Source organism: Lolium rigidum, chromosome 4 (genome assembly GCF_022539505.1).
Source record: "Lolium rigidum isolate FL_2022 chromosome 4, APGP_CSIRO_Lrig_0.1, whole genome shotgun sequence".
In the NCBI taxonomy this organism is placed as follows: domain Eukaryota; kingdom Viridiplantae; phylum Streptophyta; class Magnoliopsida; order Poales; family Poaceae; genus Lolium; species Lolium rigidum.
Genome location: NC_061511.1, coordinates 186610993 through 186633011, shown reverse-complemented (window position 1 = coordinate 186633011; position 22019 = coordinate 186610993). Strand labels below are relative to the sequence as shown.

The following is a 22019-nucleotide window of genomic DNA, read 5'->3' as shown; positions in this document are numbered from 1 at the left end:
GGAAAGTTCGATAAATCATCTAAAAATATGTAAATAATGATATATTAATGCAAATATTATTCTAAACCGGTCATATATGTTTCTATTATGATGATACAAAAGACACCATGTAATAGTATATTTCTAAATTTAGTCAAACTTGTGATATTTTTGTATGGACGGAGGTAGTAGTATATTTTTAAATAGTTTCAAGTCGGGTTATTTTGACATAAGGGCATCTCCAGCGGTGCGACGCATTTCGGACGCTCAAAAGTGGTCGCGAGCGTCCGTTTCCGTCGCCCCGCGGAACGCCAAAATGACCGCGAGGGGCGAAATGTCCGTTTACGTCGGGGGCTACCTCCAGCGGTCCGACGCATTTTGGACATGCAACTTGTTTTTTGTGCTACTTCTTTTGAATGATCAAGTTTTAAACGCGAAAAAGATGTACTCACATGATGTCATGTTGGTCCAATCAAATAGATTATAGCCTAAACAATTAACCAGATACGTCAATCGACTAGATTCAAACATATTTAACATACAAATAAGAAGAAATTTAAAAACATATAAGCTAAAACTATTTTTTGGCCTTCTTGTTGGAAGGCCCTGCGTCGTCGTCGTCGTGGAAACTCCTCCGCCTCTTGCTTGTCACCTCGTCGTCGGAACTGGAGGACGACGCGCCCGTCGAGGACTTGAAACTGGAAGAAATGGCGTCTTCATCGTCGTCGTTGGTGAACGGACGATGACGCGCCGCCCGCGCCAGCGCCATGGACTTCTTCCTTGCCGCCGCCTTGTCGTCCGCCGCCTCCTGCGCCTCCAATCGGGCGAACTTGCTGTCGGAGTCCTCCTCCTCCTCCTGGCCCTCCTCCTCGTCGTCGGCATCGGCCGGCGGCGCCGCCTCCGTCCTCCTCCCCGGCCTTCGCCGTCATTGCCGCCTCCCTCCTCCTCGTCCTCACTCGGTGTGGAGGTAGGGTAGCTGGGCGTGGAGCCCGGATCGCTTGGCGTCGCCGGCGATTCCCACCAATGCAGGAATCCGGGCGACTTGCCCTCGCTCTCCGAGTCGAACGGCAGCGTGTAGTCGCTCATGACGTGCCGGTGTTGGAGAAGAAGAAGAAGAAGAAGAGGAAGAAGAAGGAGGCGGTTGAACTTGAATTACCGTAGACGCGGGGGTTATAATGTGCGCGGATTAACGGCGGCGCGTAAAACGAAGAGGCCGGCGGTTGCTCTTCCGCGGCGGTTCGGCGCTCCATTGCGGCGGTTGGTCGCCGCGGTTGTCACACCGGCGCGGCGTTGTGAATTCGAGGCCGATCGAACCTAGGTCGTTGCCATGAGGGCCCGTGGGGACGCGAGCAGACGCTCCGTGCGACCGCCGAACGTCCGCGGAGACGCAAATCTGGCGCATATTTGGGCCAGGTTTGCGTCTTCGCGGACGGCCCGATCACTTTGCGTCGCCCCGCTGGAACAGACCCCAGACGCATTTCCGGTCACGGCGGACACAAACGGACGCTCAGCGTCGCGCCGCTGGAGATGCCCTAAGTTTGCCCAAAGGATTGATTTGTCGTCATTTTTCACCAGTGGACGCATGTGGGGTCTACGTTGGAGAGATTTTTCTCGTCCCGTCTCCTCCCCTATCCAACAGGCTTTTTCTGGTCGTCTCGTACCTCGTGACACTGCTCTATGCACAGCGTGCAGGACGTAGAGCCGTTCAAGAGGCCACATGCAGTTGGCAGAAGGCACATCGATGGGAGCAGTGGTAAATGCACACCATAAACTCTCAGTCGGGCAGGCCTCGAGGAGCAACACTGACAGATTCTGTAAATCGGGAGGATGGTATCGTCCCAAAGGCAAGAGTCGCCGGCGTGGTTCGTCTCGGCGGCTATCCTCGGCGCCTTCTACATGTTGCCATTTCTGATCCGCCTCCTCGCCCGCCTCGCGCTCTGCCTACGCCGTCCCAAGGACCTTCGCCGCCGCTACGGTGCGTGGGCCGTTGTCACTGGCCCGACGTCCGGCATTGGCCGCTCCATGGCCCTTGAGCTCGCCCGGCGTGGCCTCAACCTCGTCCTCGTCGACCTCAACGCCGCCAATCTCCGGGAGATCTCGGAGACCATCGGTTCCCTCCACGGCGTGCAGACCAGGACCGTCGTGTTCGACCTCTCGCTCGTCTCCACACCTCAAGGTAACTTGTAGTTCCGCACGGAAGCACGTAGAAGATTCACAAGTTTTTGATCGAGCGCTTCAATGCCTATGGTCGACAGGTGACGAGGCGATGGCGCGGCTCCGGGAGGCGGTGGCCGGGCTGGACGTTGGGGTGCTGGTGAACAACGCCGGTGTGGCGACGCCGGGCTCGCGGTACCTGCACGAGGCCGACGCTGAGGCGTGGGTGAGCATGATACGGGTGAACCTGTGGGCGGTGACCGAGGTGACGGCGGCGGTGCTGCCGGGGATGGTGGCGCGGGGGAGGGGCGCCGTGGTGAGCATGGGGTCAGCGTCGTCGGAGGCCATCCCCTCCTTCCCACTCTACACCATCTACGCCTCCACCAAACGCTACGTCGCGCAGCTCTCCAGGAGCCTCTACGTCGAGTACAGAAGCAAAGGCATCGATGTGCAGTGCCAGGCTCCGTTCTACGTGGCGACGCAAATGGCGGCGACGCTCAAGGAGACCGGTCGCGTCACTCTGCTCCTCATCGCGCCGACGCCCGACGCCTACGCGCGTGCGGCGGTGCGCTGGATCGGGCACGGACCGCCGCTCTGCGTGCCCAACGTCGGCCACCAGCTCTTCTGGTGCCTCGTTGCCGCCGTGCCGGACCCCGTCCACGACTGGCTCCGCCTGCGTGACCACCTGCACCACAGACAGCTGTTCTACAGTCCACTCAGTGTCGCCGGCGGCACGTCGCGCCGGTAAATGTGTGTGCGTGCCAAAATCATGAGCGGAGCTCACTGTCCTAGTGCTCGGGGGACTATTATGTGATGTGTCCATCTATTGGTCTTGTTTACTGTTTCTTTGTAGTGGTTTACTTCTAGTTGGCTAGTTTGATGTACCAATATACGTGGATTTTCTCATTCGTGTTTAGTGTTCGACGCGGGCTGTTCGCGTTAGTGTATGTAGTTATTGCTAGGGGATCCAATGACTTTTTTTTTGAGGGAATGATCCAATGATTTATTTGTAATTTTTATTACGTTTGGGTCTCTTTGTATTGATGTTGATGATTATTAATATATCGTTGAAATTTCACAATTTTTTCTATGGATTCAATTCCTCCTGCCGAAGACAAGGAGAAGATTGGGAACGTTCTATCTTTTCCACTCTCGCTAGAAACAACCGCACATAAGCGGCGGTTCCAGGTCTCTTTCTTGCTCTTTCTCGCTGGCGAGTCTGTCGCCCCTTCCCCTCTGATTGTCGTTCGACATCGTGAGGAGGAGGAGAGGCCCAGTTTCTCGTTTGTGTGTGTGTGTATGTTGTAGTACTAGGTTTTCTGGTTTTGGAGGTTCCTCTGTCAGCGTCATGGTGGGGCGGATGATGATGGTGCTCTTAGAAATAATGTTCTCATAATCCATGCCCCTGCGCAAGGCGGTCAACGGCCAAAGAGGAAAAGTGGTGAGCCGTGGGTGTGCAGGTCAGCCTTAATCCAAACAAAGTACTCCCTCCGTCCCAAAATGTAAGGCGTCTAAGGATTAGTCAAAAGTCAACGTTTTTTTAAGTTTGATCAAGTTTATACACAAAAATACAAACATTTGCAGTACTGAATCAACATGAATAGATTCACCATAAAATATATTTTCTTAATATGTTCATTCGATATTGTAGATGTAAATATATTTTTCTAAATATTTAGTCAATGTTAGTAAAATTTGACTTTTGATCAGTCCTTAGACGCCTTACATTTTGGGACAGAGAGAGTAGTCCGTAACAACCCAGTTATATCAAAACAACTTAGAACTGTTTTTTTTCTAAAACAAGTGTTACTAAAACTTGTTACCCAAACACACCTTATCAAAACAACCACCTCACGTACAATATTGCATCAGGTGTTCAGGTAGTCTGCAATCCACGCGAGTGAACATGAATTGTAAGCAGGTATATATGTACCGTGTAGACTCTGTGTGAGGGCCAAACGTGGCAGGAACTTGGCACCAACATCCTGGCGCCGCCAAGACTTGTAAATGGCCAAAAGTTCAAAGGTGTTTGAAGAGGGATACCATAATTTCAATTGCTGAATCAAGCTACGCAGCAGTGTCCAGGCACGCAATTTACCGTTCGTCAATCCGGCGGTTGTGGCGATGGGCGTGAACGCGAACCTCCTCGTCGTTCTCTGCCTACTCTGCGTCGCCGCAGGCATGGCGCAGCAGTCACCGGGGCCGCAGCCGAAGCCGTCGCCTCTGGGGCAGGCCATGTCCATGGCCATCGTGGTGTCCATCGGCGTCGTCTTCTTCCTGATGTTCCTCTGTCTGTACATCACCCAGTTCCGGTCCCGCGACGCCGGAGACGGCGGGCCGCAGGCGGGCAACCCCGCGGCGTCCAGGCGCGGGCTGGACCCGGCGGTGCTGGCGACGTTCCCGATCGTGCCGTACGCGGAGATCAGGGCGCACAAGATCGGCGGCGGCGCGCTGGAGTGCGCCGTGTGCCTGACGGCGTTCGAGGAAGCCGACGACCTCCGTCTGCTGCCGCACTGCTCCCACGCGTTCCACCCGGAGTGCATCGACCCCTGGCTCGAGGCGCGGACCACGTGCCCGCTCTGCCGCGCCAACCTCGATAAGCCGCCGCCGCCGCTCGCCGCAGTGGCGATCGCGATGCCGGCGCAGGAGGAGGACAGCGTCGACGGCGACGATGGCAGGAAGGAGGAGGCCGTGGAGCTGGAAAAGCTGCGCGGCGAGCGTCGGGCGGCGAGGCTGCGGAGGTCGCACTCGACGGGGCACTCGCTGGTCTCCGGGGCGTTGGCGGAGGAGGAGCAGTGCGAGTGCGACGACCACGAGAGGTTCACGCTGCGGCTGCCGGAGCACGTGAGGGAGCAGGTGCTCAGCAGGTGCTGCGCGAGTAGTCCCGCCGTCGAGAGCCTGCGCGGAGGAGCACAGTGCGTTGGGGGCAGCTTCCGCGACGCCGGTGACGACGGCACGGACTGCAGACGCGGCCGACGGCGGTGGACGGCGTTCATGTCGTGGGCCCGAGGGGGAGACGGCGGCGCGGCCACGATGGCGTCGACACCGGCAGCGCCACCGGAACCGAAATGATCGATTTGACGGCTGTGAAAACTGAAAACCGCGTGTCGTCGTGTAACCCCGCTTCGTCTCTTTTTACCCTTTTCACCTTTTGATTGACTCTCGTATTATTGTGAGGTTTCCTTGTGTAAATTTGTTTGGATGTGGGAGTTAAACTGGGAAGAGTCGGAAGGCAGTGTAAAACATTTTTCGTTTTTCACTCTTACAGACTGTCTGCAAGACTGCAACTCATGCTTATCCTAACGGGGGGCTGCAAAATGCCAAAATCTACGTAGTTTTTCTAAGGTATTGGAAACGTAGGTCAACTGCTCTTTGTACGATCAGCCATTCGTTTGAAAGATTCATGTTGGGACAGCGAAAAGTATAATGTCCAAACGAATGTAAACAATCTGGATGTTCCTAGTACTTGGATAGAAGTATAGAACGTGCATGTCAGCATAATAAGAACGCTGCGTCAGTTGCCGTGCTATCAGTAATCTAACCCCGGGACAGCAAACCAAACAGGGAATTAACAAGTGCAGGTACGACTTTTTGATGTGCTTTTCTATGCTGTGTGTGTTTGTTTTTCCCAAATGAAATGAGTCATCAGCTCTTGCTATTTCTTCAAAGGAAAAGAAAAAGGAGCAAATGCAAGTGAAAGAGAGAGGATTATTTTCTTTTTGTTCTTCTTATGTTTCTTTCCCGCAAGCTGCACAGTGCATCCGTCGTGTCTTTTTCTCATCTCAACTACTGACAAGGTCTCTGAACAAAATGGCACCTCCGCGGTCGTCCATCTCTAGAGAAGCGTTGGGGCGAGAACCAGACGGCAAGCTAGGAATTCCCCTCATTCAGGATCAGCAGCGGAAGGGAAGAAATGGTACGCATCTTCTAAGAGCTCTAAGCTCCCAGGGTTGCCACGGTCTGTGGTCGTTCCGCACATCGCTTTCGCTGGGCCTACATGGCTGGCCTACATCGTTTGACTGCCGGTGGAGTCGGTACACGATGGGGTTGTGGCCCAAGTCGGTTCCGCCGAGCAAGATCAAGCTGCGAACGAACCCATCAATTCTCGCTCACACAACTCTCCTGATCCCCTTTCCTCTTCTCATTCTGCAGCCAAAGCGGCTTCCCCGATTCAGCCTTCCTCCTCCACCTCCACCTCTGGCATTGCTGCTCACCGGCGCGAGTTCATCTCGGTCTAGAGTCCTTCGCTGATTCCTCGCCGCTGTTGCGTTTTGCCACCGCATGAACCCTGCAGCAAACCCTAGACGTGCGCGTCGGTGATATGGTGCGGGCTAGCCGTGGGGCTGCGGCGCGGCGCCCGTTCATGTGCAATCTGGGTGCCGCCGGCAGTACATCTTCTACAGATCGGGTAAGTACTCCCTCACGTTGTATTTGCCTGTCATTACGAGATATACTCCTACTTCCCTTTTTCCTCTGTCGATCATCAAGCTCGTGAGGCGGTTGAAATTAGCCTTGGTATATGCCGTGTCATCCATTCATCATCACTCCTACTAGATTAACTGCCAGGTTCCCTTGAGGGTCGATCTTGGCCATTTATTACTTTTGAAATATCCAATGATTTTTAGGTTATTGCAGCTTGCAAGTATTGAGTAAATAAAAAGATGATGCATGTACGGCTTGTTTTATTTGTCAATGGAAAAGACTACATATATGGTTGATGGACGATCAGTTATTTCATATGTTCAGACTACAACATGGACTTTTGGACTTGTAAAAAAGTTAGTAATGAGGTTAATTTAGGGCCTCATTTCGCAGCTATTGCATGGAAGCTAGAACATTGGATTAGTTTGCTCTGATGGGCCAGGAAGTCATGGGGGCATTATTGATTTAATCATTTCAAGAGTATTTTCCAGCTTTGGGATAGTTTCTAAGGTTTTAATTGCACAGATAAACACACATGGATTCTATCTGTTTATTTAAAACGCCTGGTGTTTCCCTCATGAGAATTTTTCTGTACTGAAATTGACATGATTATGTCTGTTTTTGTAGGCATTGAACTTATCCAGAGTACTAGCTTTGTAAAGGCTAATCATGCCTGCAAGATCATGACTATGGTTTGCTCTTCAGCTCAGAAGTTCAGTTTCCTCCTAGAAGCTGAAGGTTCTCCATGTTAGTAGAATTACACTTTTACCGCTTCACTAACTTAAATGATGCTTCAAAGAAAACAAGTTAATAGCATGATACATTAGTTGCATATCTTGCTTGGCTCTACATGATTTCTTTGTTTCTCTGTAAGCTCTTTGTTTGTGACGTGTCCTTACATAAAATCCCAAAATGATCATATTACCATTTGATCTCATATTTTTCGTATTTGCACCGTGAGGATATAAGAAAAACTAAGTATCATGTCTGCACTGTTGATCCCCTCCTCCACTTTATCCCTTTCATGTATTTTTGTAGCCCCGCTTTGTCAGAAGTGTTAATTGATTGGCAGTTTTATCAAAATAATAATAATACCATAATTTCAGAACCATGTGTGGTCTGTGATATTTCCAAACAGAGTGAAATCAAAAATTTGAAACTGAATTTCTTTATTTTGGTCCACTGGGTAAGCTTAATGTGAAAGTTCAGAGTTAGAATGCATTATTTGTTCATTGATACCGCATCGATGTGGATATGCCTTAAAAGGTAACCTAACTTGGCATTATTATTTATACGTTTAGAAATGCAAGTTGAGTAGCCCATAAATACAGTAAAGATGGATAGCAGAATGATGTACTTTGGAAGTCTGAATGGAAATTCAGATAATGGTTCCATACACATCAGCTTATCTATTAACATTGGTTGATTTCTTCATAATGAAACCTTCCTATTTATCTTTCCAAACAAGAGTGAACTCCATCCTGAACAATTTGGGGGTTATTTTATTTGCATCCTTTCTGTTTCAGATAGCCAGCAATTATTTGTTTCTGAAGAGACACGCTTAATTTCAAGAATAAAAGTTAGTGACTCAATAGTGGTTTTGGTCACCAATGCCATGATACAGTAATGCGTGCTAAGTTTAGATTGTGATAATTAAATTACATTGCTATTTCTGGTGTTTCCTTTTGGCTGCTCACACCCCTCGATAATGTTGGGGCCAAAGGAGCAGTGCATATATGTGGTCGTAGTGCAGTCAATAATGCAATCGACTCTTAGCATTGCATATTGTTGCGCTGCAATCAATCGTGCCATCCAGTTTTTTTGATTGAATTACAGAAGGTGCTGAACAATGGAGTTGTTTTCGACTTTTGACACATTTTCTTCTTTTTAGCGAGCCTATGCTGCCGAGATATTGTGAGCTTTGGGCTTGGATGCTTCTGTTTTTGATATTAGGTAAAATCAAATCCATCAGTGCAAAGCTAGGCAGATCGCTCATGTATGTTCTACACATGTGTATGCCTCTTATGCTAGATTTTCGCATGCATCATTTTATTCGGTCAAGGCATTATGTATTTTTATCTGGTCGATATTAATATGATTACCAACAGTATTTCAATATCAGGTGGTAACTATTTGTGTCATTAGGAGTTATTATTTATTTTCCACTGTCAAAAGGTATGATTGTGTCAGAAATAAGGACACACTATGTATTGGATGGGTTGAAATTTACCCAAGGGGGATGAATCCAATTAGACACGACACTCCTGATTGGCAAGCCAATATCATGGGGCTGCAGGTCACGACACTCCTGGTTGGCATCCCAATATCATGGGGTTGCTGGTCGTAGATCTGATAATTTGAAATTTAACTTAACAGGTTGGCCCTAAACTTTAGAAATAACATTTCTGTTTGAAATTTTAGCTAATGATGACATGCTGCTGATCTATTCTTCTGTAGGCCTTCAACCTGTACACCTTTTGTGTGTGCCCTGATTTGGCCTAATGTAGCTCAATGGCCTCTTATTTTGGAACTTGATATTCAGTTTTTCTGTCCACATTTCCACTGAAGTTTGAATATGTTCGACTCTAGGTTGGTTTCGATGTTTGTTTATACGCCAGGTTAAGGGATTTTCCTTGAACTCTTTTATTGGCTGAAGATGGCAGAGCTCCTCCAACCATAGAAAAATATTATTGGAAAAAAAGACAGAATGGTTAATTGATTAGGTGTATGTACATTGCATGATGATGTGTAATGTTGTTATTCCTATAATGTATTAAAGGAAAATTAAACCGTGCAATTTTGATGAAATAAAAACAATTTCAGCATTGACTTTCATCTGCAGTTTCAACCTGCAAACAGATGTCTCTGAATGTTGAAGGCATGGTTTTATGATGTGTAATGTTGTTATTCCTATAATGTGGTAAAGGAACATCAAACCGTGCAATTTTGATGAAATAAAAACAATTTCAGCATTGACGTTCATATGTAGTTTCAACCTACAAACAGATCTCTGAATGGTGAAGCATGGTTTGTAAGGCATCGCCTTAGGGTCACTTGAGAGAGGGAGAGAGAGAAATTCCTGCTTAGAAGAAAGATGAAGTTCCATATATTATTGCGATATCTATGTATTTATGAATTATTTTTGTTAGTTTTTCTGTAAACATATTATAATACACATGTGGTTTCTTATTTTCAAGCATTAGTTCCAAAATGTGTGCTTGCTTATGAATGTTAATTAGAGGTGTGTGTTGCAGGGGTTGCTTCTCAAGCTACAGTAATTAGTAACACATCTTTATCTGCAAACCCTGTTTGGTAGAGTCATTTTTAGCTAATTTTTTTTATTGCTTCTAATATTAAGAGCAGCATGATCACAGTTTTACATCTATTTGGCAAATAGATAGATCCAATTAGCTTGTGCATTGGAAAAATAGTGATTCCTTGCTTCTTATATACTTGGGCGATGTTCTGGTCCAATGGTAGTTCTCTTCGTCCATAAAGAAAGAGCCTTTGTCATAGCTAATATTGATTTTCTCAAAATGTATCTAATATTTCACGAGTTATTGGTGAAGACTATGAGGTGCTCACTCATTTGTTTTTATTGAGTGTATTGACCATTGTACATGTACATATATAGACATTCCGTTTAGATCCATCAATACTGGAGTGAACATTCTTGAAAAATAATAATTCTAATGCCATGTCTTGGTAGATGTTTGATGTGTTTCGTTGACTAGAAACTTTTTTTTTCTGCTCATCCCATTTAGCAGAATAAGTAGATAAAATATTAGATGTCTTCTTCAGTTGAGTCGCATGTAATATTTTTCAACTGTGTTACATTTCTAACTCTTTGCAACGTTACAAGAGATTTTGATGTAGTTTAGACTTGCCTTGTGCTAATGGGAAGACAGGGTGCTCCGGATCGCTCCAACCCAGGCCCTACACATATCAACACATCTTCACACATATCGCATAGAATTTAAATGACATGCATGGAAAACGGCGCCGCAAAGCGCGCTAGGTCCATCTAGTCAGCTCCGAATGCTCAATGGTGGTTCCTCAATCCTCAAGACCACACTTCGTCCACCCATCAACAGTGCTGGAGGAAACAAGCTTCCCTTTGCACGGCTTTTTTTTTAGAAACACAGACGCTCACAGACACGTGCATACACTCACCCATATAAACGCATACACGCACACCTTACCTCTATGAGCACCTTCGGAAGACTAAACCGGCGGATCGGATGTGTACCTACATATTTTTCACGTCCACTTAGTACTGTATTAGATATAAGCTTGGCACGATGCTTCTTTTCAAATTGTTATCAATATACCAGTTCTTATCTATTTTTTGGTGCAAGTTATTTTAGTGTAAATACCAGGCCTCGGCTTGACTCTACTTATCATGACTTTCCTAGGTCACGTTTCATTCATGCCAATATCTTCAGTTATTTCCATGTTTGTTTCAATCATTTGAGTACCGAAATCACTAACCTCGTTCAACCAAGCCCAATGTTGAGGCCGATCTGAATACCCAGATATGACTAGCAATTTCCAATTTTCCTTAAAAAGTAACAGATTATACAAAATGGAAGTTGCAGAACCGCACCATGGCATTGCCACGTCCCAGCAAGATCAATACATCTAATAGCAGAGTGTGTCATGATCAGGTGTCTTCCCTCTCAACAACAATTTTCAGCTTGACTACTCTCTTGCTCTGGTCAGTTTTATGATAAATGCAAGGCAACGAAATACCAATGGTGTGAAGGAGAAGACTTCTGTAAACTAAAAAATCATTGGCAGAACCAAGTTTGCAAATGTTATGCTTGTGCGTTTGCAGTTCAAAATAGAATCTGAAATCTCAATACCTCACAGGCATAGTTTCCATGAATTGCAAAGGAATAAGCTTCAGACTACATATGTTTTAGACAAAAGGCACAAATGCCATCCTTTTTCACTAAAGCAAAGTGTTCGAAACAGAGATGTAGTAGCTGCTGATATTACCAGCTTACAAGTTACAACCAATGCCACTTAACTAAGGAGCTTAAACTAGTCTTCTGTTAGCAGCTTACACTTTCCAGGATTCGATTTGATGCCCGAGCTTATAAACTAGTTACATCACCTCCTCAATCCTGGTTTAATCTTGAGTTGATCATAATATTGTGCTTTCAACAAAACATCACAATCTTGGGAATGGGCATCAACTACACTTGTATTATCAACGAAAGGCCCTGCTGCTAAAGGGATCAAACATTGACAAATCATGGGTATCCATGCTGAGTATGTTGGATTTCTTAGTACTGATTTTCAGTTCAATTCGGGCATCTCGAGAAGCTCTTTTTTCCACACATAGCTGCTTGCGATGATTAGCCATCCATTTGTCGTTTCGGTTGTTAAGAACTTCGATTTCCATTTCTTTTAGGAATTTAGTATTCAGAACAAAGAACTTGGCGAAGTCAACAGATGGCCTCTTGTTGCCATCGTAATTCATTAACACCACTTTTTTTAGATGGTGCTCAAGGCATTCGATTGGATCCAAAGGGTCATACTTCCTCGCGTTATCCATATCCTTTGTTGGATGTGACTGGAGATAGACAGAAGAAACAATGTAAAGGCAATCAGTAACAGGTTAACAACATCATAATTGACTAGATCATAAGTACATCAATACTGATTCTGAATTTTAAAGCAAGCAAATATGTATACTCACAATGACATACAGCCTCACCAAGCAGGGGAAGCACTTGAGGAAGTCAACAACTGCATCCAGACTAGGGCCAATGGAGTCGAGAACCAAAACCTTCATGGTTTCAATTTTGGTTGTTAAGCTGACAGCGATCATGTTCTGCAGAAAAAAAAAGTGTAAACACGAAATATAGCCTGGGTATAGGAATGCCAAAGAGCGATGGAGGAAGGCTGCTCTACCCGAAAAATCGTTGTTCCAAACTGGACTTTGTATAAGTCTTTAGATAGCAAACCCAATATCTCCAGTTTAGGTGCCCAAATTACCTGGATGGCCACTCGACCACTGCATGGATTTAACGGTAGCAATCTTTCTAGAGAAGGGGCATCCTTAATGACTAGATGCAAAATATTCTGTCTGTAATCACGGTGGAAGGCAAAGCTCCTAAGAGTTTGGGAGCTGATGCAGAGACCACCTATGCCATAAATTTGCTTCAGCTCAAGGCTTTCCAAGGCAGTGCAACCCGAGAGCATGCTGTGCAGACCATCCTCCGTGATGGAGACCCCGTACATGGTGAGCTGCTTGAGGCACGGGAAATTCAGACACAGCGTTGAAATCGATTTGGGGAAACCGCAAACGATGAATCTGGCGAAGCGGAGTGTGGGAGCGAAGCGGAACACGGAGAGGGGCATGCCCGAAATTTCGTTGAAATCGAGCTCCTGTAAGCCGTCGAGGGCTTGAGAGCGAAGCCATTCCTCAATCTTGCGCTCCCAGCCCCACACGGGGATATCGGTTGCGCAGATCAACTTGAGCGATAAGCGGCGGGCAGGGCCACGGTGCTCAGAGAGGATCTTCGAGACCGAGGCCACGAGCTTGCTATTCGTGTTCGAGACCGAGCCGATGATCTTGGCTTGCTTCAACCCCATTTCAAAATTAACCACAAGGTTAAGTGGAGCAGAGCGCCAGAGGGGAAGCCACCGCCGAGAGATGGCCTGTGTGCGGGCGCCGTCCTCGGTGGGGAGGAGGGTGATGATGCTGCCGAGGACCTCGTCGGGGAGGGCGCTGATGAGATCGAGGTTTCCCCCGTCATCGCAGTTGCCGCCGCCGCCACTCCCTCCGTTGTCGATCTGATGGAATCTAGGCTTCTTAGAATAGCGCGTTTCCACCGCCGGCTCCTTCGCGGTCGCCGCTACAGCAGCTGCCGGCTCCTTCCAGAAGCAGGTCGATGATGCTGCCGAGGACCTTGTCGGAGAGGCGCTGACGAGATCAAGGTTTCTCCCGTCATCGGGGTTGCCGCCGCCACTCCCGCCGTGATGGAATCTACGCTTCTTAGAATAGCGCATCGCCGCCGCCAGCTCCTCCGCGGTCGCCGCTGCATCAGCTGCCGACTCTTTCGCGGCAGCCTCCGCCGCCATCGCGAACTCTTTCGCTCTCGACGATGCCGCCGCCGCCTGCTCTGCAGTAGCCAAGGCCGCCGCAACAGCCTCCTTCGCAGCCGAGGCCACCCCTGCAGCCTCCGTCGCAGCAGCCGAGGCCGCCACCGCAGCCTCTTTCGCAGCTGTTGCCGCTCGAGCAGTCCTCTTCGCGGCTGCCTCCAATGCCGCCACGGCGGCCTCCATGGCTGGCAACGCGCGGCAGGGTTTCGGGGTGGTGTGGTGTGCGAAGTGGGGAACGGGGAACGAAGGAATGGAATGGGAGTTTTGACAGAGACCTAGGTTTTGGTGATCTGCGACCGTCCAAACAAAACATCCACGGCTTGGATCTGTGTGGTTTTTTCTTGACTGTTGTGGTCCAAAAAGTTGAGATGGAGGGATCAGGGTCTATTTGTTTGGCTGCTAGCATTTTGAAAGCAGTATTTGCAGTGAATGATGAGTATGTATGAGAATGCAAGTATCATGGTAAGCGAGAGATTTGATGTTTGGCAGCAGTGTTGTTAATAGCAGCTGTAGCTGTTATAAAAGATGAAATCTCTGAAATGCCCCTAGATCTCTGAAAGATGTTGTATAAATGCCGATTTGAAACAAGTTAGCTATTTTCAATTATCTATTTGACTAAAATAATTTTGAACGCGCTTTGTATTGGAATAATTTGGTTAAATTTATTTGGGATTTTGGCTTTTGACTTATGTCTTATAAAACAAATTATTCATGACAACTATATTTAGAGTACAAGTTTCTCATGCCTGCAATATATTACAATACGTGTCCATGCGAAACCCAAAAGATTACACATTATCTGAGCAAAGTTTCTCATTACTCTGATATTTTGAACATATTGTGGAAGTAGATTATAATCAAAAAACAATTGTCGTTGGTATTGCCAAAATACTATTTACCAACAGATCCGAAACATTCACAACTGATTATTTCTGGAATACATATATACATCGACCATACATGGGCACAGCGCAAATGCGCACATCATGTGAATTTTTTTCCAGATATTGCAGCGATAAAAGAGTTAGCCATGTCAAATTAACATACACATTTCAGCAATTCAATAAGTACCAAGCTATGTTCAATACACCATGTCCAGATCTGCATAAACTCTGTCCTAATTTAGCAATTCAATAGTAGCAATTTTTTCCCATGGGTACTGCACACAGATCTACATACACTCCGATTTTACATACATGTTCACAACAATCCAAAAATCACAAGAAAAAAGGGGGAGGTGGTCTCCAGCGAAGAACAACCGACGGGGTCGGAGCAGTACTCGCCGGCGGTGTACGAGGGACGGCGGCGGCGCTTGTGTTCGGCGGCCGACGGGGGCGAGCTCCTCCCGTCTTGCGCCCGAGAGATACGGGGATGGCGAGACTCGGAGGAAGCTCGGCGGGGAAGCAGGGATGGCGGTGTCGGAGCAGGAGGGCGGCGAACGCGGAGTACCTGCGACTGCCGGCGGCGGGAACAGCACGGACTGGTGCGGCGGCGAGGAACAGAGCTGCGCCCGGTCGTTTCTCACACGGGAGGAGGTGAAGGACGTCGGGAACGGGGCAAGGGAGGAGGTCCTGCGCGCCGGCGGCGGGAGCTGCGCGATCGGCGATGGGGGTGGGCGGCGGCGGCGGGGCTTCCTCCAACGCTAACCCTATCGAGAGGAAGGGGAGGAGAATTGCGGGCACGGGACTCGGTCGCTTCGGGTTTGCACGCGGGCCGGTTTCCTTATATGCGGTGGCAGGTTACCCGTAAATAAATCGAAATGTTGAGGACAGTTTGGTCACCGGCAACTCGGGAAGCAGCCAGAATCGCGGGAAGCACCTCTCGGGGTGCTTTCCGGCTCGGACGCCTCTCGCAGTGTATTTTCGTCAAGCGCTTCTCCACCACGCTTCTCAATTGTTGGCTGTTTGTTTGGGCTTCCACTTTCGGACCTCAAAAGCAGAAGCAGAAGCCCAAACAAACGGAGCCTTAGAGCATCTCCACTCGTCCCCCGACTAGGCCCCCGAGGGATGTTTTTTCCATCCGGACGGCGTAATTCGGCCCAATCGCGCCCCCGGTTCCTCGTCTTCGTCCGGATTTGGGCCTAAATTCATCCGGCGATCCCACGCCATCCCCGGCCCTCCGGGGAGCGCTCGGGGACTCCGGACGAAATAAAAGCGCGCGAAACGGGGAGAAAACTTCCCGCGCGTCTGGTGGCCCCAACTTGTCAGCGAGAGACCACGATCGTCGTCCTCATCGCATCGTCTTCCGCGCGCTGTAAAAGCCTGCCGCCGGTCAGCATTCGCCGGCCGCGTACCTTCCACGCGGCGAGTTAATGCCGTCGCCTCGGTATCACGCGCGCCTACCTCTATTTATCGCCGAACTACCACGTCTGCCCCGCATTCACCTCTCCTCTCTCTCGCATTCCACCAAATCTTCCCCCGAACTCGAAGAGATAGCAATGGCAAACGACGGTGCGGCGAAGAACGGCTTCGGCCGCCGCTCTCTCCACCAATGGGAGGGACGGCTCCTCCACGCGGCGGGCTACCCGGCGCCGCCGGACTTCCGCGCATCGGGGGGATGGAGGCTGAGCGCAGGCGGCGTGCCGATCCCGCCGCCGCCAACGGGGGGGGCGCACTTGAAACGGCCATCAACGAGGTGCTCGCCACTCTCAGTGATGAGCAGCGCGCGGATCCGCGTTTCTTCCCCGACAACCACGAATCGTGGGTCGCGTTTTTCCGGCGCAGGTACAAACGCGAAATCCGGGCGTACGACGGCCCTCCTCCTCCTCCGGCAAGGAATAACGCCGCCGGCCGCCGCCGATGGTGGAGCGCACCTGAGCGCACCCTCGAAAATGTGCTCGCGCACATCGAGGCCGGGAACTCCCCCGTCCTGGGGATGCCGCCGCCGGTGGCGCCTACCGTGTCGCGCCGGCACGGTGGTTCCTGGATGCCGAGGAGGATGGTGTCATCCTCCTCGTCGTCTGGCTCGCGGTCGGCGTCCAGGTCCGGCGGGTCGACGCCGGCCACCGTCAAGCAGGAGTGGGCCACCGTCAAGAAGGAACCGGCGTCGCCACCGCCGACCAGAGGGCGTCATCCGCGACCAGGCTTCTGCTCCGCAGAGCGGCCGGAAGAAGACGAAGAAAGAGGCCACCGCAAACCAGCTCGCCGAGGAGGAGGCGAAGCGCGCGGAGGACGCCGCGCTGGCGGAGGCGATCGCCAGGTCGCTGAAGGACATGGAGGAGGAGAAGCGGGCGGACGACGCCGCATTGGAGTGGTCCGAGCGCGGCCGGGAGCGAGCAGCGGCGGCGGCTGCCGGATCCGGCTCGGGCGCGTCAAGTCGCCGCTCGCGCCGCCGCACCATCCGCCGCTAGGAACGCCGCGCCCAGGGAGGTGGTGAAGCTCGAGGAGAGCAGCGACAGCGGCATGTACCTTCCGTCGCCGCCACGCACCGGCGATGCTGGCCAGGGCACGAGCCGCTGGTACGAGGCTCCGCCGCCCGAGGACAACGCCGGCTCGAGCGACGACGACGACGGCGGCGACTACACGACCTTCTTCCGCCATTTCGGCATGTAGTAGGCCCCTATTTAGTTTAAGTTTAGTTTGCCAATCGCCGAATTCAAATATATGTACGAATTCGGCATATTTATGCACGAACTCGCCTCTATATGTTAAATATCATTAAATTTCGCTTATGTTTGAACGAACTCGCCAATTTTGTCCGATGTCCGTTACATCCATCCTGGGCTCACGGCTGGGAAGATGGGCCTCCCCAGGCCAAATTTTCCTCCAATCCGGACGACAATATCGCCGGATTTGGGCGTGGGGAGCCCACGGCTGGTAGAGCATCTCCACAGGACGACTTTTTTTCATCCGGATGGATGAAAACAGCCCAGTCACGTCCTGGATCGTCGTTTGTCACGATTTGAGCTTTCATCCATCCGGGGAGACCAGGTCATCCCTGGGACCCGGGGAGCGCTCGGGGACTCCGGACAAAACGAAAGCGCGGGAAACACCGAGAAAACTTCCCGCACGGCTGGTGGCCCCGACTTGTCGGCGAGAAAGTCCGATCGTCGTCCTCATCGCATCGTCTTCTGCGCGCTGTAAAAGCCTGCCGCTGGTCAGTCTTCGCTAGACGCGTAGCTTCCACGCGGCGAGTTAATATCATCACCTCGGTTTCACGCGCGTTGCCCTCTATTTATCGCCGAACTACCGCGTCTGGTCGCATTCACCATGTCGCCTCGCTGTTCCACCAATCTCGAGCGAGAGCTAGCAGCGACCATCACAATGGCGAACGACGGCACGGCGAATAATGGCTTTGGCCGCCACTCTCTCCACCAATGGGACGGGCGGCTCCTGCACGCGGCGGGCTACCCTGCACCGGCGGATTTCCGCGCCCGAAGGATGGCGACTCAACGCGGGCGGCATCCCGATCCCGCCGCCGTCGATGGGTCGCACCGCCCTGAAGGCGGAGATCGACGCGGTGCTCGTCACTCTCAGTGACGAGCAGCGCGCGGAGGAGCACTTCTGGCGGAACAATTACGAGGCGTGCACGCACTTCTCCCGACAGAGGTACAAACGTGAACTCGCCCAGTACGACGGGCCTCCTCCCCCTCCCGCAAGGAACAACGCTGTCGGCCGCCGCCGCTGGTGGAGCGCGCCTGGCCGCACCCTCGAGAATGTGCTCGTGCACATCGAAGGTGGGAATTCCCCTGTTCTGGTGATGCCGCCGCCGGTAGCGGCTACCGTGTCACGCCGACACAGTAGCTCCTGGACGCCGAGGAGGATGGTGTCGTCCTCCTCCTCGTCTGGGTCCAGGTCCGGCGGATCGGCGCCTCCGCCATCGACACCGGTCTTCGTTAAGAAGGAGCCGGCGCCTCCACCGCCGACCAGAGGGTGCAGCAGCGGTGCCCTCGTCATCCGCGAGCAACCTTCCTCTCCCTCGCGCGGGTGCAAGAGGAAGTCGTCGAAGATGGAGGCCGCCGCCGCCGTGAACTAGCTCGCCGAGGAGGAGGCCAAGCGCGCCGAGGACGCCGCGGTGGCGGAGGCGATCGCTAGGTCGCTCAACGACCTGGTCCCTGATACGTCTCCGACGTATCGATAATTTCTTATGTTCCATGCCACATTATTGATGATATCTACATGTTTTATACACATTATATGTCGTATTTTATGCATTTTCCGGCACTAACCTATTAACGAGATGCCGAAGAGCCGATTCTGTTGTTTTCTGCTGTTTTTGGTTTCAGAAATCCTAGTAAGGAAATATTCTCGGAATTGGACGAAATCAACGCCAGGGTCCTATTTTGCCACGAAGCTTCCAGAAGACCGAAAGGGAAACGAATTGAGGCGACGAGGCGGCGCGGCCTGGGCCCTGGCCGCGCGGCCCTGTTGTGTGGGCCCCTCGCTTCGCCTCCTGATCTGCCCTTCCGCCTACTTAAAGCCTCTGTCGCGAAACCCCCAGTACCGAGAGCCACGATACGGAAAACCTTCCAGAGACGCCGCCGCCGCCAATCCCATCTCGGGGGATTCAGGAGATCGCCTCCGGCACCCCGCCGGAGAGGGGAATCATCTCCCGGAGGACTCTTCACCGCCATGGTCGCCTCCGGAGTGATGAGTGAGTAGTTCACCCATGGACTATGGGTCCATAGCAGATAGCTAGATGGCCGTCTTCTCCTCATGTGCTTCATTGTCGGATCTTGTGAGCTGCCTAACATGATCAAGATCATCTATCTGTAATTCTATATGTTGTGTTTGTCGGGATCCGATGGATAGAGAATAATATGTTATGTTGATTATCAATCTATTACCTATGTGTTGTTTATGATCTTGCATGCTCTCCGTTATTAGTAGAGGCTCTGGCCAAGTTTTTGCTCTTAACTCCAAGAGGGAGTATTTATGCTCGATAGTGGGTTCATGCCTCCATTAAATGCAGGACGATGATGAGAAAGTTCTAAGGTTGTGGATGTGCTGTTGCCACTAGGGATAAAACATTGATGCTATGTCCGATGATGTAGTTATTGATTACATTACGCACCATACTTAATGCAATTGTCCGTTGTTTGCAACTTAATACCTGGAAGGGGTTCGGATGATAACACTGAAGGTGGACTTTTTAGGCATAGATGCATGCTTGATAGCGGTCTATGTACTTTGTCGTAATGCCCAATTAAATCTCACAATACTCATTATATCATGTATGTGCATTGTCATGCCCTCTCTATTTGTCAATTGCCCGACTGTAATTTGTTCACCCAACATGCTATTTATCTTATGGGACATTGAATACAATCTACTGCAATACTTGTTTTACTGTTTTCTGCAAACAATCATCATCCACACTATACATCTAATCCTTTGTTACAGCAAGCCGGTGAGATTGACAACCTCACTGTTTCGTTGGGGCAAAGTACTTTGGTTGTGTTGTGCAGGTTCCACGTTGGCGCCGGAATCCCCGGTGTTGCGCCGCACTACATCCCGCCGCCATCAACCTTCAACGTGTTTCTTGACTCCTACTCGGTTCGATTAAACCTTGGTTTCTTACTGAGGGAAACTTGCTGCTGTGCGCATCACACCTTCCTCTTGGGGTTCCCAACGGACGTGTCAACTACACGCATCAAGCAAATTTCTGGCGCCGTTGCCGGGGAGATCAAGACACGCTGCAAGGGGAGTCTCCACAATCCAATCGCTTTACTTTGTTTTTGTCTTGCTTTATTTTATTTACTTACTTGTTTGCTGCATTATATCAAAACACAAAAAAATAGTTGCTTGTTTTACTTTATTTACTGTCTTGCACTCTATATCAAAAACACAAAAAAAAATAGTTACTTGCATTTACTTTATTTTCCTTTAGTTTATTTCATCATGTTTCCTCCTAAGTTTACTCTGAAAGATATACCGGTAGGACGTGGGTCTATAATTGGGAAAGATAATATAGAAGATTTTTTCACTCATGTTAGTACCACTGAAGATTTTGAAGATAGACACTTGGTAGAACTTGCTCCTACTTATGAAATTGTTGTTGCTTCTTTAGTTCACATGTTGGAAACTAAATTTGTTAATCTTAATCCTATAATCCAACACATGTTTCTCACACTCGGGTGATATGGAAGAAGGGGAAAAGAAAGATTTTGTATTAGAAACCCTTCTTAAAGAATTTGGGGGAGTAGCAAGAGAAGCTAGAAAAGTCTTCACTAAATATAATATGCTAGGCTCTTATACCAATTTTGCCAGTACCCTTGAAAAAATGGAAAAATATAGACAAAAGTATACTAATCAAGTTAATTATGAGGGAGATATTAAAACGTCAATACTGTGCAAACTCTTAGGAATGTGCGAGGCACTAGAAAATAATTATGCTTGGCTTGTTCCCGAAAATTTGTTTGATGAGAATAGCAAACTCCAAACCCCGCTGTCGGTGCATCATCTCTTGATAATACTTGATTCACACTTTCTGCGCCTAGCTGAAAGGCGTTAAAGAAAAGCGCTTATGGGAGACAACCCATGTTTTTACTTCTGCAATTTTATTTTATATTTGAGTCTTGGAAGTTGTTTACTACTGTAGCAACCTCTTGTTATCTTAGTTTTGTGCATTGTTGTGCCAAGTAAAGTCGTTGATAGTAAGGTTCATACTAGATTTGGATTACTGCGCAGAAATAGATTTCTTTGCTGTCACGAATCTGGGCCTAATTCTCTGTAGGTAACTCAGAAAATTATGCCAATTTACTTGAGTGATCCTCAGATATGTACGCAACTTTCATTAAATTTGAGCATTTTCATCTGAGCAAGTCTGGTGCCACAATAAAATCCGTCTTTACGGACTGTTCTGTTTTGACAGATTCTGCCTTTTATTTCGCATTGCCTCTTTTTGCTATGATGGATGAATTTCTTTGTTCCATTAATGTCCAGTAGCTTTGTGCAATGTCCAGAAGTGTTAAGAATGATTATGTCACCTCTGAACATGTGAATTTTTATTGTGCACTAACCCTCTAATGAGTTGTTTCGAGTTTGGTGTGGAGGAAGTTTTCAAGGATCAAGAGAGGGAGATGATACAATATGATCAAGGAGAGTGAAAGCTCTAAGCTTGGGGATGCCCCGGTGGTTCACCCCTGCATATTTTAAGAAGACTCAAGCGTCTAAGCTTGGGGATGCCCAAGGCATCCCCTTCTTCATCGACAAAATTATCAGGTTTCTCTAGTGAAACTATATTTTTATTCCATCACATCTTATGTGCTTTGCTTGGAGCGTCGGTTTGTTTTTGTTTTTGTTTTTGTTTGAATTAAATGGATCCTAGCATTCATTGTGTGGGAGAGAGACACGCTCCGCTGTTGCATATGGACAAATATGTCCTTAGACTTTACTCATAGTATTCAT

At 49.2% G+C, this 22019-nt stretch overlaps 3 protein-coding genes across 3 annotated transcripts; 2 read left to right on the top strand and 1 right to left on the bottom strand.

The window, feature by feature from the left end:
- The first annotated feature begins 1806 nt into the window (after positions 1–1806).
- On the top strand, positions 1807–2881 carry LOC124647918 (very-long-chain 3-oxoacyl-CoA reductase 1-like). Its single transcript, XM_047187767.1, has 2 exons — positions 1807–2155; positions 2235–2881. The coding sequence occupies exons 1-2, from the start codon at positions 1807–1809 to the stop codon at positions 2879–2881; spliced, it is 996 nt and encodes a 331-aa protein (XP_047043723.1).
- Positions 2882–4257: 1376 nt separating this feature from the next.
- LOC124647917 (E3 ubiquitin-protein ligase ATL31-like) lies at positions 4258–5205 on the top strand. Its single transcript, XM_047187766.1, has one exon. The coding sequence runs from the start codon at positions 4258–4260 to the stop codon at positions 5203–5205; it is 948 nt and encodes a 315-aa protein (XP_047043722.1).
- A 6382-nt stretch (positions 5206–11587) lies between these two features.
- On the bottom strand, positions 11588–13854 carry LOC124647916 (F-box/FBD/LRR-repeat protein At2g04230-like). Its single transcript, XM_047187765.1, has 3 exons — positions 12478–13854; positions 12263–12397; positions 11588–12136 (listed from the first exon to the last, which is right to left on the bottom strand). The coding sequence occupies exons 1-3, from the start codon at positions 13852–13854 to the stop codon at positions 11771–11773; spliced, it is 1878 nt and encodes a 625-aa protein (XP_047043721.1). The 3' UTR covers positions 11588–11770.
- Positions 13855–22019: the final 8165 nt, after the last annotated feature.

Bases quoted from the DNA above. Each gene is read 5' to 3' on its own strand.
- LOC124647916 (XM_047187765.1), bottom strand. From the start codon at position 13,854: ATGGAGGCCGCCGTGGCGGCATTGGAGGCAGCCGCGAAGAGGACTGCT. The intron at 12,398-12,477 runs GTAGAGCAGCCT...TTTTTTCTGCAG, and splicing joins TTGGAACAACGATTTTTCGG to AACATGATCGCTGTCAGCTT. The intron at 12,137-12,262 runs GTGAGTATACAT...GTCTATCTCCAG, and splicing joins TGGTGAGGCTGTATGTCATT to TCACATCCAACAAAGGATAT.
- LOC124647918 (XM_047187767.1), top strand. From the start codon at position 1,807: ATGGTATCGTCCCAAAGGCAAGAGTCGCCGGCGTGGTTCGTCTCGGCG. The intron at 2,156-2,234 runs GTAACTTGTAGT...TATGGTCGACAG, and splicing joins GCTCGTCTCCACACCTCAAG to GTGACGAGGCGATGGCGCGG.
- LOC124647917 (XM_047187766.1), top strand. From the start codon at position 4,258: ATGGGCGTGAACGCGAACCTCCTCGTCGTTCTCTGCCTACTCTGCGTC.